At 38.0% G+C, this 14,991-nt stretch overlaps 1 protein-coding gene and 1 long non-coding RNA gene across 2 annotated transcripts; one reads left to right on the forward strand and one right to left on the reverse strand.

Moving 5' to 3' along the window:
• The first annotated feature begins 4,442 nt into the window (after positions 1–4,442).
• On the forward strand, positions 4,443–6,712 carry LOC110691183. Its single transcript, XR_002505241.1, has 2 exons — positions 4,443–4,785; positions 5,646–6,712. It is a non-coding gene; the product is annotated as an uncharacterized LOC110691183 (long non-coding RNA).
• A 4,936-nt stretch (positions 6,713–11,648) lies between these two features.
• LOC110691167 lies at positions 11,649–13,767 on the reverse strand. Its single transcript, XM_021868086.1, has 3 exons — positions 13,343–13,767; positions 13,059–13,122; positions 11,649–11,741 (listed from the first exon to the last, which is right to left on the reverse strand). The coding sequence occupies exons 1-3, from the start codon at positions 13,765–13,767 to the stop codon at positions 11,649–11,651; spliced, it is 582 nt and encodes a 193-aa protein (XP_021723778.1).
• Positions 13,768–14,991: the final 1,224 nt, after the last annotated feature.

The following is a 14,991-nucleotide window of genomic DNA, read 5'->3' on the forward strand; positions in this document are numbered from 1 at the left end:
TGAAACACTTGAGCATAAACAAAAACTAGAAGCAAATATGAGATTTGAGAGAAGAGTTAAGAGAGAGAAAAATCCTAAGTAGAGAGAGAAAGTCTCAGAAAGAAGATAATCAAAATTCCGTACAAAAATCCTACTTAAACGCTTTCTAAAACAAAAATTAAGACTAAACTAATCAGGTCCTATAAAAACGCGCGCCTGATCGGGCGAAAGGCTGCCCGATCGGGCCCGCCTTTTTCTTCGCGTTCCTTCCCAGCAGCATCGCCGATCGTGCTAGAGGCTCGCACGATCGGGCGCGCTATAAGCACGCACATCACTAGCAACGCCGCGCCGCGCCCGATCGTGCAACCTCTTGCCCGATCGGGCCCTTGCTCCACTTTGAGGCTCGGACTTCGATTGGGTTTGATTTCTCGGCCCAATCCGGATTTCCTCTTCGGGTCTTGAATACTCGGTCCAAATACCTCGGGATCCCAATTACCGAGCCCTTAATCACTGGCTCGATGACTCTAACCGGCCTTGGGCTTCAAAGATGGTCGTATTTCTCCAATGCTCGCTATTGCTCCAAAATAACTCGGGAAAATACTCCAAAAACATAAATCCCTGCAAAAGTCAACCAAATCTACGAAAACACTAGAAAACACCAATTTGTAATAAAAATGGCTCTAAAGAGCCAAAAACACTACTAATTACGACCAAGGGACGGGGGTAAATTACTATATAAAATAGACACATCAGAATACTTTAAGAGATTTAAAATCGTCATAAGTATTTTTCTCATTATTACTGTCGGAACTCTTTTCCTTGACCATGAGTAGTGGGAGGTCTCTTGTTTGAGTACTAGTCCGCTTTGGTATCCGCCAAACGCCTGCCGTAACTGGGGATTATAACGACAGATATCGGGCGGCTAGGTCCACTTAGTAAGAGAAACTACATTACAAGACTGGAAATGTCCCCCCACTAACAATAGGGAACATGTCTTGTTGTTTACAAGGCATCTCGAAGAGCGAGACTGTGAAAATGCATGGTCGTGCTCAGATGGATTTTAGAAATCATCTGCTTATTGACAGTCAAACTCGGATTTCGATAAACACTTCTGGACGTAACAAAGATGACGAGTAATATTACTCTATAGTTCATGAAGAGACATAGAAAAGGGGCTATACACTAAATACACACTTGTCAGGAAGGACAAGTGGGATATTGAAAGGAATGGTGTCCTTTGAACAAGTGTATTATCTGATAGCGGGTTCAGAATTATTAGAAAGCTAATATATTCAGTAAGGTCAAGTGATCGGAATGCCGGGTGGAGGCCGCTTCCGATCAGTAATATTAATATAATTAATATTACAGCTTAATATTGACTGAACCCTTCGGGTCACACCCAAGCAAAATATACGAACCGACTCGACGAATTAATTCGAAAGAAATTAATTCGTCGCCCGAGTGTTAAATATTTAGACGTCGGTAATTCGAGCTTGGAGCGTCGAAACCGATCTTCGGAAGTCGAGTTAAAAAATAATAAAAAGACAAGACGCGCAAAATAATAATAAATCGACCATATTCCCAAAATACCCCTAGCATCGGAGTGCCCCGAGCATCCGAATGCTAGGGGCAAAATGTCCACGCGTAGGTGGCTGGCAAGCGCACCAAGCCGAGCCTTGCATGGCTGGCTAGGTGCGTGCTAGCAGCCACGCACAGCAACAGCTAGCAGCCGCGTGCACGTGGTGCGTGCGGCAGCTAGCTGCCGCAAGCTAGGCGTGCTAGCAGCGCACACACTAGCAGCCACGCTCAGCAGCAAGCCCGCACCAAGTGCGTGGCTTGCGCGCACAGCAGCAGCCCACATCTTGGTGCGGGGCTGGGCTCGGGCTGGGCTTGTGGCTGGGCCATAGGGCCGGTCACTATGGGGAAGCTTGAGGAATATGGGAGCAAGTGGGTAAGGACATATGGCACAAGGAGAGTATTGAGTGGGGAGCAAGTATGGCCCCCTACTCTCCATGTGGTCCTCACCAACCCATTTCACATGGTAATGCCACTTGTAGATTTATTATTAGTTTGAAATTTTAATTTAATTTAGCTTTAAATTAATTTGTGGAATTTCATGATCCCACATTGATGGGATAGAAATTCCCACTCATACTTTCCTCTATAAATATCAACCTTGGGATTTGGAGTAAAGTGCTTGAGTGGGAGTTAGAAAGAGCATTCCATATTTTGGGAAAAACTCTTAAACTCCATTAACACTTGTGTTTTGGTCGGACCTTGCTAACTCCAAGGTAGCGGACCTAAAAAGTCGTGTTCGTCCTTTGTGGGTGGATACCGTTGGAGGCACGACATTTGCGGTGCTCAAGGCTTTCAAGTAAGAGCCCATTTTGAGAGGGCGAAGCTCGCTTCAAGGGTATGATTCGTTCTTCCTTTTCTTGTGTATATTTATTTATGCTTTATGGTTTTATTAATTACGAGTGGTTCCTTGGGTTGGGGTTATTTCCGCGGTGAGTCGGACTCACCAAACCCCAACATGAGTATCATGCCTTATTTGGTCTTTATGAAGATTAAGCTAGGTGAGCTTCTTCAAACCAATATGACATTGCAATTGGCCTATCGATCTATTAAGTTTCCAAAGGGAAGAGTTGAGGATGTTCCCCTCAATACAGGAGAGTTTACCATTCCGGTTGATTTTATTGTGCCAGAAATAGCGAAAGATGATAATATACCTATCGTTTTAGGGAGACCTTTGACAAGAGGAAAATGTAGGTCGTTATCTACCCTTTCTTAGAGCCAAAATAAATTTGTAAACACTCTACCAACCTAATACGAGTATATGGTAAGTCAAGGTTCGATCCCAAAGAAATGAGAAGGTGCAAGCTATAGCCTATGTCAAGCTAGTTCGATGAATGTTGATGGTTATGGTTGGTAACTAAAGTATCAAGAAACTAGACAAATCGAGAATTTCGATATGCTGAACACTAGGGATACAAGTTCCACATGCAAGCTCAATGATTATGCTAATTGATAGATCACTTAATCGATTCAAACATCACAAAGGATAAACAACAGTCGCAATCAAAGGAATTCAAGAGCTATCTCCTATAAGCCAAGCTAGGGTTCACTATGAATGGCTAACAAGGAAAAATCACAATTAAATTCAATCAATTGAATCAATTCTAAAATCAAGGGTTCATGTCTTTGAAATTTGCAATGCAATCTAGATTAATCTTATAGGTTGATCATTCCTAGTCTAATTAAACGCATGCACAACTATGTCGACCAATTTAATTGCAACAATTCAATCAATTTAGGATCATCAACTAGCAAAAATTATCTATCAAGAACGCTTTCCGTTCTCCTTAACAACTAATCTACTCACTAATCATGGTGAAATTGAGAAGCAAAATAAATTCTATCACAATCTTATTCATTTCAAGCTTAATCAAAAAGAAATTGAATCAATAAACAAATTCTAGAGCAAAGAATGTAATCCAAATCAAAATTCAAGAAACTAGAAGAAATTGCAATGAAAGTAAATCAAAGGAAAGAATTCTCAAAAAATTTCATTGAATTGAAGAAGGAATTCCAAGATCCAATTGAAATCTAAGACCAAATTCAAGTACAAATCAAGTAAATCTTAAGCTTCTCTCTCTACTTTCTCTCTCTAATATATCAAGAAAATTTATTCTCAAGTACAAAAATTTAAGTGGACCAAAAAAAAGAAAGTCAAAAGCTATAAATAGAAAAAACGAGCGAAGGGGGCTGGAAAGGGCTTTGCATGCGCACCACCTAAGCCGCGCACGCGTATAGTTGGGTCTGCGCGCACGCGCCCCCTATGCCGCGCGCACCCCTGCTTGATGCACGTGGCCTTGGCTCCTTCGCTTGCTCGATCAAACTCCGCGCTCCCAAGCGTCCCTATCATTGGTGCACTCGAGGCGATGCTTATGAGAAGGGCAACTCCCTTATCTTCCAAGCACTTGAACTCCACAAGCCAAAACATTGCTTCCAAGGACCTCGAGTTTGCGGAGCTAGCACTAGTAGAAAAAAATTAATTTGCTGCTATTAATTTGCTGCATTTTATGCATTTCGATGCAAATAAAAGGTACTATTAATATTATTAATTAGAAGTGGGTTTTTTATTGAATCGCTGCAAATCAATATCGTACCTTTACCCTAGCCCCTTTAGGGGGTGTTTGGTTCACATAATTAAGGTATAAGGTATGGGTTTAGAATGGTTTAACCCATACCTTATGTTTGTTTTATGATTTTATGAGTTTCAAACCCATACCTCAAACCCCCAAGGTATGGGGTTTAGAAACCTTGGGGGGAGATGGGTTTGGCTCATTCCGATACATTTAGGCTTAAATAAAAGAAAAACATTGCATTTCATGATTATACCAAACATATGATATTAAGAATGAAGTTCCAAACCCATACCACTATGATTTCATTTTTGATTCCAACCCCATACCAGTTTGCGAACCAAATGCCCCCTTATTCTTTAGCCGCCGAATTTCATTCATTACGCTCTTTCTCCCTCTTCCACCTTCGTCTTCTCTCACTGGATGATTGATTACCAATCTCACCATAGATTCTACTTTGTCACTCACTCTCATTGACACTTCAAGTTTCTCACTCACTCACCCAAGTACCCGCTCATCACCTACTCACCCTTGTCGGCGTTCAGGCCTAATTTCAATCAATGTCTCACCGTTCCACGGTTCCACTACTTCCACTGATCTAACGGCTAACCTACGTGCTCACCGCCACCTTCACTCACCGACTATCACTCTTAAACCCAAGGTAAGTAATTGTATATTTTGTTTCCTTGATTGAGAACGTAATAGGGAGTCGCAGATTTTGAGGAATTCCCTTCCAAAATGCGATTTGGGTATTACTGGTTGTGATAATTGAGAAGGTGAATGTTGATTTGAGTTTGGGAAGAATTTGATTTCAGCATGTTTGAAATTCTAGAGGTTTAATTTGATGTATGCGACTTCTTTAGTGTGCTCAAGTTTCGAAAAGATAATTGGTTTTTGCAATTCTTAAATGGGTTTTTGAATTATGCCATTCATATGTATTATGTTTCAGTTGAATTTTAAGTAGTTATCCTTGTTTGTCAATTCTGCACCCATTTCATTGTGTCTACTTTGGCATCTTTGGAGGTTGATTGTTTATTTGCATAATTGATAATATGACACTTTGTTGTGCTGTTTATCGCATTTTGTTGTGAAAACTAAATCGAAAGGTCATAGAGCACTTGTTACCTCTGTTATTATGGTTCCTAGTTGTTAGATGAATTGATGAAGCTAATTGTTACCGAAATTTCGTTGTGGCTGGATTGATGAAGATACGAGATATTATATTTGTCACCCCATTTTTTTAATGGTTTAAAATTATATCACTATTTATGCTTCGTTGTAGTTAATTGAGTTTCTTTAATTTGGAAGTTATTTGGGTGTAGATGTGTTATCTAGTTTTTAAATTTTTGTTGTAGTGATTAAATAGATTTATTTTGGTGGTAAATTAGTATTTGTTTTGCCAAGATTTTATGCTTTTATTTTAATTTGGTCCGACATGTATTGGAATCGAATTGAAATTTTTTAAGTCGTGTTTCTTTGGATATTTGTTTCTTCTGCTAGTGTTGCATTTTTTAAATACAGGGTTGTGGTTTAATTTGAGGAGTTAAGCTGAGGAGAAACAAGGTAGTTTTTGAAAACGAAATGGGGTGTCCTGTTCAGGTGGCGGCAGGTCTGTTAAGATTGGTGGAGGAGTATGGGGAGTATGCTGTGAAAGTTTTCAAGCAGAACATGGTTGTACAGCCCGTCTTAGCAAGTTCGTGGAGGTCCCCAAGGGCAGGATATGTGAAGATTAATTGTGATGCTCATATGGACAGCGTGACTGGGCTTAGAGTGGTGATTCGTGATGAATTTCGTTCAATTCTTGCTGCTTCGGTGAGGAACAAACCTGCCTGCTCTGGCAGAAGCTGCAGCATGCCGCTTCGGTATGCAACTCGCTGTTCGTTTGGGCTATAGCAATGTGATGGTGGAGAGCGATTCGCTGGTGGTTGTCAATGGGCTGAAGAAAAAGTTGCAGGGATATAATCCTTTCTTTTTATTACTTGATGATATTAGTACTCTGTCTAGTGAAATTAATGCCTTTTCTGTTTCTCATGTGAAAAGGTCGGGAAATACTCTTGCTCACCCTAGAAGTTTCCTTTAGTAGCAAGTGGAATCCTTTACTCAAGGTCAATTGAACATCTATGAAAAGTTGCTTCAGTCTTCTATCTCAAAGGTGCTGCTGCTGCTGCTGCTGCTTGTGTTTTTGTCGTTGCTGCTGCTCATGCTGATGGTACTGTTGCTGCATACGTGCTGTTGTTGATACTCGTGCTGTTGTTGTTGCTGCTGCATACGTGTGGTTGATGCTACTTGTGCTGTTACTGCCTACTTCGCCGTTTATGTTGCTGCCTACTCAACACCATATCTATTTCTGCCAAATTGACACCATTGCTGTTGTTGCCTTCTATACTTCTTTGGCCGTTAGAACTCAGAATTCGTAATGTTGTTTGTTAATATCTGTAGTGGCTGTGCTCCTGTTGTATCATCTTAAGCTACTGAAATGTCTAATGTTGTCCAATTGTAATATTTATCTTTTTTATGAAAGTGTACTCTGCCATGCTATTAATAATGGAAATACAATTTTTTCTATAATTAAAAATAAGATTTCAGTCTTTTTTTTTGCTGTAGTTGAATATTTGATTAATAGCATGTTTGATAAACAAAAACCCAGCTATTTTAATTGTAAAAAAATATTTATTAGCAGCGGTTAATGGTAATAACCGCTGCAAATCAATCAATTGATTTGTTGCAGTTGTTAACCGCAGCAAATCATTCAATTGATTTGCTGCCCTGGCGTTTGCTGCCTCTCCAAAAATGCAACAAATAAATCATTTTTAACCACCGCAAATAAATTTTTTTCTTGTAGTGTAGCTTGAATTGCATACTTTAAATCCCGGACTTAGCTCCATCAACCCACTTGAATGCGCTCGAGATTTCTCTTTGGTGATCAAACCTCGGGAAACTCAACACACCTACAAAACAAGTCAAGGAAGTAAAGAAGCAAGAGAAATAGTCGAGATATGAACAAAATGACAAGAAAACCAATAAAAGCATACATTTCTCTAGACTTAAACATAAACATGCAAAGTAAGCATTATTTCATACAAACATGGAAAAAAGAACTAAAAACGATAATAAAACTATAGAGAAAACCTAGCCTAAGAGTGTCATAAATGACACTCATCAAATTCCCCCAAGATAGACTTTTGCTCGTCCTCGAACAAAACAAAAATCAAACTTACAAGGAAAATGATGACATTATTTAGGTAAGGAAGAAACAAGAAAAACAAGAGAAAAGAAGAATGTACACTAATTTACTTTCGTAGGAATCACGGTAAATTTTAGCAACTAAAGACAAGCCATTTAAACCCCTAGATCGCCTTAGAGGACGAGTGATGCTCTCGTAAAGGTTTCCTAAGAGGTTAACCTATAATTCTTTTATTAAAAGGAGGCAAAGCATAAGAGAAGAAAAGAGAAAGTTTAAAACCTTGAAAAGAAAATAGGTGCTTATACAATGGAATTTTGCACATGATCAAAACACGAAAATATATAAAACTTTCTAGAACAACAATGGTAAGCACATTCTTAGATATCGAGGGTTGATTGAAACATAGGGCATGCTAAGTATAGAGAACTACCAAAACGCAATTCACCTTCATCTAAAAACAATTTTAGCACATTTTCCCATTGGCTTCAAATCCTCTTTTAGTGAGCGTCTCTATAGTTCCTCGAAGGAACTGGAAAATCAATAGATTTGAGGTTTTCTCGACATCTTGACTTTGCATTCCCTATCCTTACACTTTAACTCATTATGCCCTCCCTCGGTATATGACTTAACCACTAGGTCAAAAGGGCTTTCCCAAAGGTTGTAATGTAAGGGCAAAAGGGTGAGGGTAGGCTTAAAATTTAGAATTTGGTGGTACACCTAAGTTGTGAAGCAAGATTAGCTGAATCTCAATGCCAAAACAAAGTGATCACCAAAAAAAAACAAACTAAAACTCCCAAGATTATTCAAAGCTATAACCACAGTCACAAATACAAAAAGCGTAAAATGCTTCCCCCCCAAGCTAGAAAATAGCATTGTCCTCAATGCTTAAAATAGGGAGAAATGCTTACATCAAAATGTTTTTGAACTTTTCCATATTCACATTTTTTTGTCCTTTTTTTGTTGTTGCTTTTCAATTTTTTTGCCAAAGCTTTAAGAGATTAGCTTTGAGTTTTCTCAACTTTTCACATTATTCAATGTCCTTGCCTTTTGTAGCTATGGACGACTTTTTTCATTATACATTTGAATGTCCTTGCCTTTTTTTAACTTTGGACGAATTTTTCATTTATTCATTTGGCATTATTCACAAAATATACAAATAACAAGCTTGTTTACAAATAAAAACCAATATCCAAACTCATTCACCACAAACTCCAAGTACATGGCCATTTGCTTCACAAAAACCAAAAATGGAATAAGGCACAAAGATCTAAATATGTGGCTAGAAAAGAAGGAAAATATGAACCCAAGAACTAAAAATAATGAAGATTAACCTAGAAAAGAAAAATTACCACCCCGAAAAGATGCTTTTATCCTCCCTAAATGTTTCGGTCTCATGTTTAAGAATTAAGAGTCAAGTTTCAAGATTAGATCCGCAAAAGTGAAGGATCCATGCCGCTCATACAAGTAGTTGAAGAAGGCTTGAAAAATAAGAAACCTCACAAGGTTGAGGCAAAAACTCACTAAAAGCATCAAATCCACCAAAGGGGAATAGTTGCGAGTTTTAAAAAAAAGAGAATCCGGTTTCAAGGTCGTAATAGTTCTAGAATACAACCTTAGCATGTTCTATCCTAGAGTCAACCAAATATACTCTCAAACCGTGAAAACCATTATTTTTAGGAAGAATAATAGCCAATGTGCAAGCTCAAGTGGTACTAAGTCCAAAGTAAAAGCAAAATTATGAAGTATGAAAAGCAATGCCTCAAAAACATTTTATTCATATTTACAAATACTTTATAAATGTTTTTTTTATTATATTTTTTAAATCAAAGGAAAAGAAAAGAAATGGAAAACCAAAAGAATTAGAAAATGAAGCAAAGGATATGAAGTGAAATATAGAAAAGCAAAGGAGAAGTAGAAAGCAACAAGGAAGTAATGTTAACACACATAAGTCTCTATCGACAAACAAATGAACATTCGGCCACAACGCCAATGTTCCCAAACACACTAAGGTGTTAAAAAGCAAACATCTTTGAACCATTTAACTCATCCTAATCTAAGCATCCAAGAAAAGAAAAATAAAAAGAAGAACAATAGAAATATCTCACCGGGTGTCAAAGATATGCTACACCAAACAAGGCGAAAGAGCACCTTTATGAATCATCGAAATCCAAAGCATAAGAATCAAAGCAAGGTGAGAAATAAAAACTATATACAAAGAAAATTGTTATTAAATTCAATACAAAAGAAAAGAAGAAAAGAAAAGATAAAAAGTATGCAAATAAAGAAAAAGCAAGAAATGATAGCATCAGGAATAGGATCAAGTAATGAGAATATAGGAAGTAGAATCATCATACTGAAGCAGAATCAGGAGACAAGATATCTAACAATCATCATCAGGAATCATAATCATAAAGAAACAGAGATACACAGTAGATAACAATCAGCGAAACAAACAACCGAACCAATAACTGGACAGAGAAATCAACAAAAGTACAACATCATCATCATAGAATCAAGAGACACAATGATAAATACCAGAAGCATAAGAGACCAGGAGTGAACAACAAAAGCAAGGGAGGAAACGGTGAAGCAAACAAATGACATATATCACCCCCAAGCTTAAAATGAACTACCCCCCAAACTCTAAACCTAATAACATATAGGCAAAAGAGAAACATCACATAAAGCACATAAGAAGGGGGGTAGCCATGATAGTCTCACTATGCACTATGGTAAGGGGTAGAATGAGAACTCCCCTTACCGGTCTCCATCACATGAATAGAGCTAGCCATCTCGTTCACCTCCACAAGATCCTTACCCCTTAACCTACCTTCCATCCTAGCTTGATCAACCGCATAGAAATGAGACTAATCATCTAAGACCAGCTCGCCCGACCTACCGCACCTACCAAAAGTCTCGGGGTTTGTAAAGGGCATAGGGGTAGCAGGATCATATGTATAATCACATCCACCGGGCCGCATAGAGTCGTAAGTGGACGGGGTGGTGCCTATGATAGCACTAGGGGAACATGAGGGCCCTCCCAATAAGGGTAGAAAGGCCTAGGACCCACGGTAGGGTCAAAAGGCTCCCATGGAGGGATAGAACCTTGTTGGACCAGGAGGTACGGGTAATTCACATAGGGTTTGATCTCCCCCCTCCTCACATGTAAATCGTACAATTGATTTGCATGATAGTCATGGCCAAGATACGGGTTTTGCCCTGATGGCATAGAGCATAACACATTAGCAATATTATCAAGCTTAGCATGAATGGTTAACAAATCAAAAGTAGAAGGAGCAGCAGAGGGAGAGGGATATGCATACCTCCCGGTTCAATCGGAGGAAGAGTTTGAACATCCATTAAGAAAGCATCGGTTGAGGGGGATCTTGGATGGTTCGTCCTCCATAGAGTAGAAGGATCAATATTACACATCGGAGGCCTCCAAGACAAGGAATCTTTCTTCATTTTTTGGGTAGTTGCCTCTTTGCTTTGGATTAGGAACCAATCTTTTACCCGGGAAACTTTCCAAATGTAAACATCATCCCTCCTAGTACGATCGAGGAACTTTTGGTTCATAAGGGTGGAGATGTTGAGGAAATGAGAAGAAGACTTTTCCCGAGTATCGACAATTGGGGAAAGCTCACATAACAAATCCTTATAAGCGTCATTGATGTAGAGAGCTAGGATAGAAATAATTCCCTCCCAATTTAATGCTCCCCGAAAGGCTAACTCCATAACGGATATCCAAAAACCGATTGATCAAATGCTGTGTGAAATCCACGAGCTCTATCTCATGTGAGTCTTGGTCAGCTATCCATAGCCAACAAAGCTCCTCTCGGGAGATAGCTCCTAAAGAGTCCTTGGAGCAAAGGGTGTATGTGAGGATACAGTTGAAATACCGCAAAGCCGGATGAATAATAGATGTAGACATGGAATTTTGAGGCTCGTACTTCCCAATCTCGGAGATACGCCGCCACCAACGTTGCTCATCATAACCATGGTCACTTGACATTCTACCATGTGCCGGATAGATAATATGGTCCTCATCCATGACCCATGGAAACTTGAAGTAGGAACATAGTTGAGACTCCGTCAATTTGTGATCATTATTGAAGAGTTGGAAAGTCAAAGTCCTTGAGGAGTCACCACTTGGTTCTTGGAGTACTTCAAGAGAAGATAGAAAACTCCAAGAGACCGAGGTTCTTTGCAAGGTACCGAACGTCATCATCAATTTTGAGAAACTTGGTTGTTGTTTGATCGTAGAATCTTGTAGTCCTTAGCTTCCTCTTGGATAGACGCTTGAAACGATCCAAATGTAGTTCCTTATAGAATTTAATGTCTTATGTTTCTTCTACCTTGAGAGGAGGTGGAACAACATGCTTAGGCTTGCTTGAACTTGATCTTGCCCGCTTCTTTTGACGGGTTGGATCCATCTACAAGAAGGAGAACAACTCATGATCAAGACTTTTACATTTATCATATGTCAAGAATAAGCATAAGAAATTGCTCAAGAATCAAACACAAATGCAATTTTCTAAAAAATGAAGCAAGAGATGGCTACATATGAACAATGACATTAATATAGAATCATGAGTGTGAGGCAAATAGGCATGGATTAAAGGAAAAATTAAACACAAGAGAACAAATCACGAATCAATTTGAGCAAAATAATCTCAAATATTGAATTATCAAAGAAATAAAGCCATCATAAAGAATACCCATGAGAGAGAAAATGACTAACAATGGTGATTAAAGTATTCAATCAAGGTAAACAAATTCAACATGAAAAAGGTTCAATTCAACATTCAATAACATTATTCAACACAAATTACAAGTTAAAATAACCAACAATGGAGTTCTACCATGAAAGCAAAAACAAGGGTTTCAAGCTTCAAAAATGAGGAAGATGACTAGAAAGTGAGAAATTATACCTTAATGAAGCCTTATAATACTTGCAAATTTCCCAAATTGAAGATTAAAAAACAAATATAACACCCAAAGACAAGTTCCAAACCCCAACACAATCCCTCAAAATTTCGAATAAGCCTAAAATTTTCGAAATTATAATCGAATATTTCAGATTTTTTTTGTCAAATTTGAAAAATTGTAATGTGAATAATGTAATTTTATGATGAATTGAAAATAAAATTGGTAAATTTGTATGGATTTGCAAGATAAATGCAAGGGTTTGAAAAGAGATAAAAAAAACTAGAGGAAAGAAGGGGAATGTCGAGGAGCGAGAATGGAGTTAAAAGGTGGGGGTTTGAGGGTGAAAAGAGGCACAAAACAACAGCTAGCTGTTGCGGCTGATGCGTGCGTGCAGGTAATGGGTGCATGCCCACCAGCTATAGGAGGGGAAGAGCTGATTTCGTGACAAATTCACGAAAATTTCTGACCCATATGGTGCGCGCGCGTAGGTAGGGTGTGCGTGTGCATCATAGGGTGATTGAGAAATTCAAAATCCGCCTAAATTTCAACAAAAATTGGGCAAAATCTCCGACCCCCATGGTGTGTGCGCGCAACCCACGATGCGTGCGAACCACTTGATGGTTAGGGGGGAAAAGAAAATTTCCCTTGAATATGTTCTCATGTTTGCATTTTCACCGGCGCTATGGAGTGTCATGATCGAGTGCTCAAAAATTTCACAAAAATAACTCAAAACTTAGTCGAAAATGAATATAAAAATCAATGAAAATGCAAACACGATAACATATAACCCAACAAAATCCTTCACCTAAGTTTAACCAAACCTCATGAAACCTTGAAGTAACACCAAAATTGTTGAAAATTTTCTTCGATCCAATCTCATGGTACCTAAAATCAAGAGAACAAAGAAAAATAAAGAGAAATAAGAAAAGTTCTCAAGGATAAAAGAAATATAGAGAATTGAAAATTCAAAAGAAAAAGGTTAGAAAACCGGGTTAACTCCCAGGTAGCGCATGTCTAAAGTCATAGCTCGACGTCCTGCACCAATTAAGGTGGTTGTCAGAGAAGTAATGTGTGAAAAAGGCCAAAGAAAGCACCATCGAAATACTTCTTGAGACGATGACCATTGACCTTAAACGGAGGAAAATAATCCATCATTGAGACCTCTACAACACCACTTGGAAAGACATTCTTGACCAAATCGGGACCGCTCCATCTTGATATGAGCTTTACGGGAAACAAATTCATTTTTGAATTGTAGAGAAGAAGTTTTTCACCAACACAAAACTCTTTCTTCTCAATAAGCTTGTCATGTGTTTCCTTGGAATGAGATTTGTACACACTATCACAATAATAAGCATCAAGCCAAAACTCCTCTAGCTCATGAAGATCTAACCACCTTTTCTCCCCCGCACTTTCCAAGTAAAACTTTATTTTCTTGATTTCCCACAAAGCACGGTGTTCAATCTTAATTGAGAGATGGCATGATTTTCCATAGACTAGGCGGTATGGAGTGGTACCTGTAGGCGTCATTCGATGTGCACCTACGTTAAGAATGTGTGAATATGATTGGCACTCTAAGAAAGTGGGAATTGACGTATACGATTAGGGACAAGGAAAGTAGGGAGCCGCCAACAAGTTTTTAAGGAACTTGTAAACCGTTCACGGATCATAAAAGGAAACCAAACCACAATAAAGGGACAACGATAGGTAACAACGATTGACCCGTGAAGGTTACAACCCATTCATATTCCATGAGATTACTAACTCCGTATGGTTTGAAACCACAAAAGGAGGATTGGGGATGATGGTACGAAGCAAGTCATGGAGTCATATTCGCCCGTAATGGCCTCTACTCGATTATTATAGTGAAAAGTGATTCATGTGATCTCAAAGGCATACAAACAAAGATTCAATTCGTTCCAAACTATTATTATGCTAAATTGGTTGAATATTAATGCAACACATTATTCTAAAATATCGTGATCACTTGAATTAATAAAAATATTAAAAGGAACCTAAACTGGTTGTCCAAATTATCTTATTAGGCGTGATTTTCAATTACATATTTTCTTTAAACATGCAATATAGTGATCATAATAACAATAATAGAATAAAAATTAATATTGGAAGCAATTTAACAATAATAGCGTTAGTTAAATCAAATATAAAATAACCCTAATCATGATACTATAAATATTAAAATAAAATAAGAGTAATTAAATTAATTAATTACTCACATTCCGCACGTTTCTTTAAATTTCTACATCATGAATAAACTGTTAGTAACTTCAATTAAAATATAAATCAAATTGAAACAATTAAAATAAATAAAAAGTAGAGTTGATTTAGTCAAAATCCTCAGTCAATTATAGATTTCACGCCTTGGTTTAAGTATAGAACTTTGGGTATTATATGGACTCCTTGGAGTGCTAAAAGGAAGGAATAGTGAAAGAATGGGCAGGCTAGTGTTTAGGCTAAAGAGAAAGAAGAGAATTATTTTATGATCAAGATTTTTGATTATTGAAAAGGGGAGACATGACCACTATTTATAGGGAAAAAAGAAGGTTCGAAAAACAAGACAATATCCGAATTAAATCAGAATAAAACTCGATAGACTGTAGTTTTTGCGGTTTTTGTTTTTTTCATATCTTTTTATCCAAATATAGAATATGATAAATAAGATATCGTTGGAAAGCTCTTAAAGTCTAATTTCTAACCCAATTAGAATCAGAATAAATATTCTGTAGAATAAAA

The sequence above is a fragment of the Chenopodium quinoa genome, unplaced genomic scaffold (assembly GCF_001683475.1).
Source record: "Chenopodium quinoa cultivar QQ74 unplaced genomic scaffold, ASM168347v1, whole genome shotgun sequence".
NCBI lineage: Eukaryota > Viridiplantae > Streptophyta > Magnoliopsida > Caryophyllales > Amaranthaceae > Chenopodium > Chenopodium quinoa.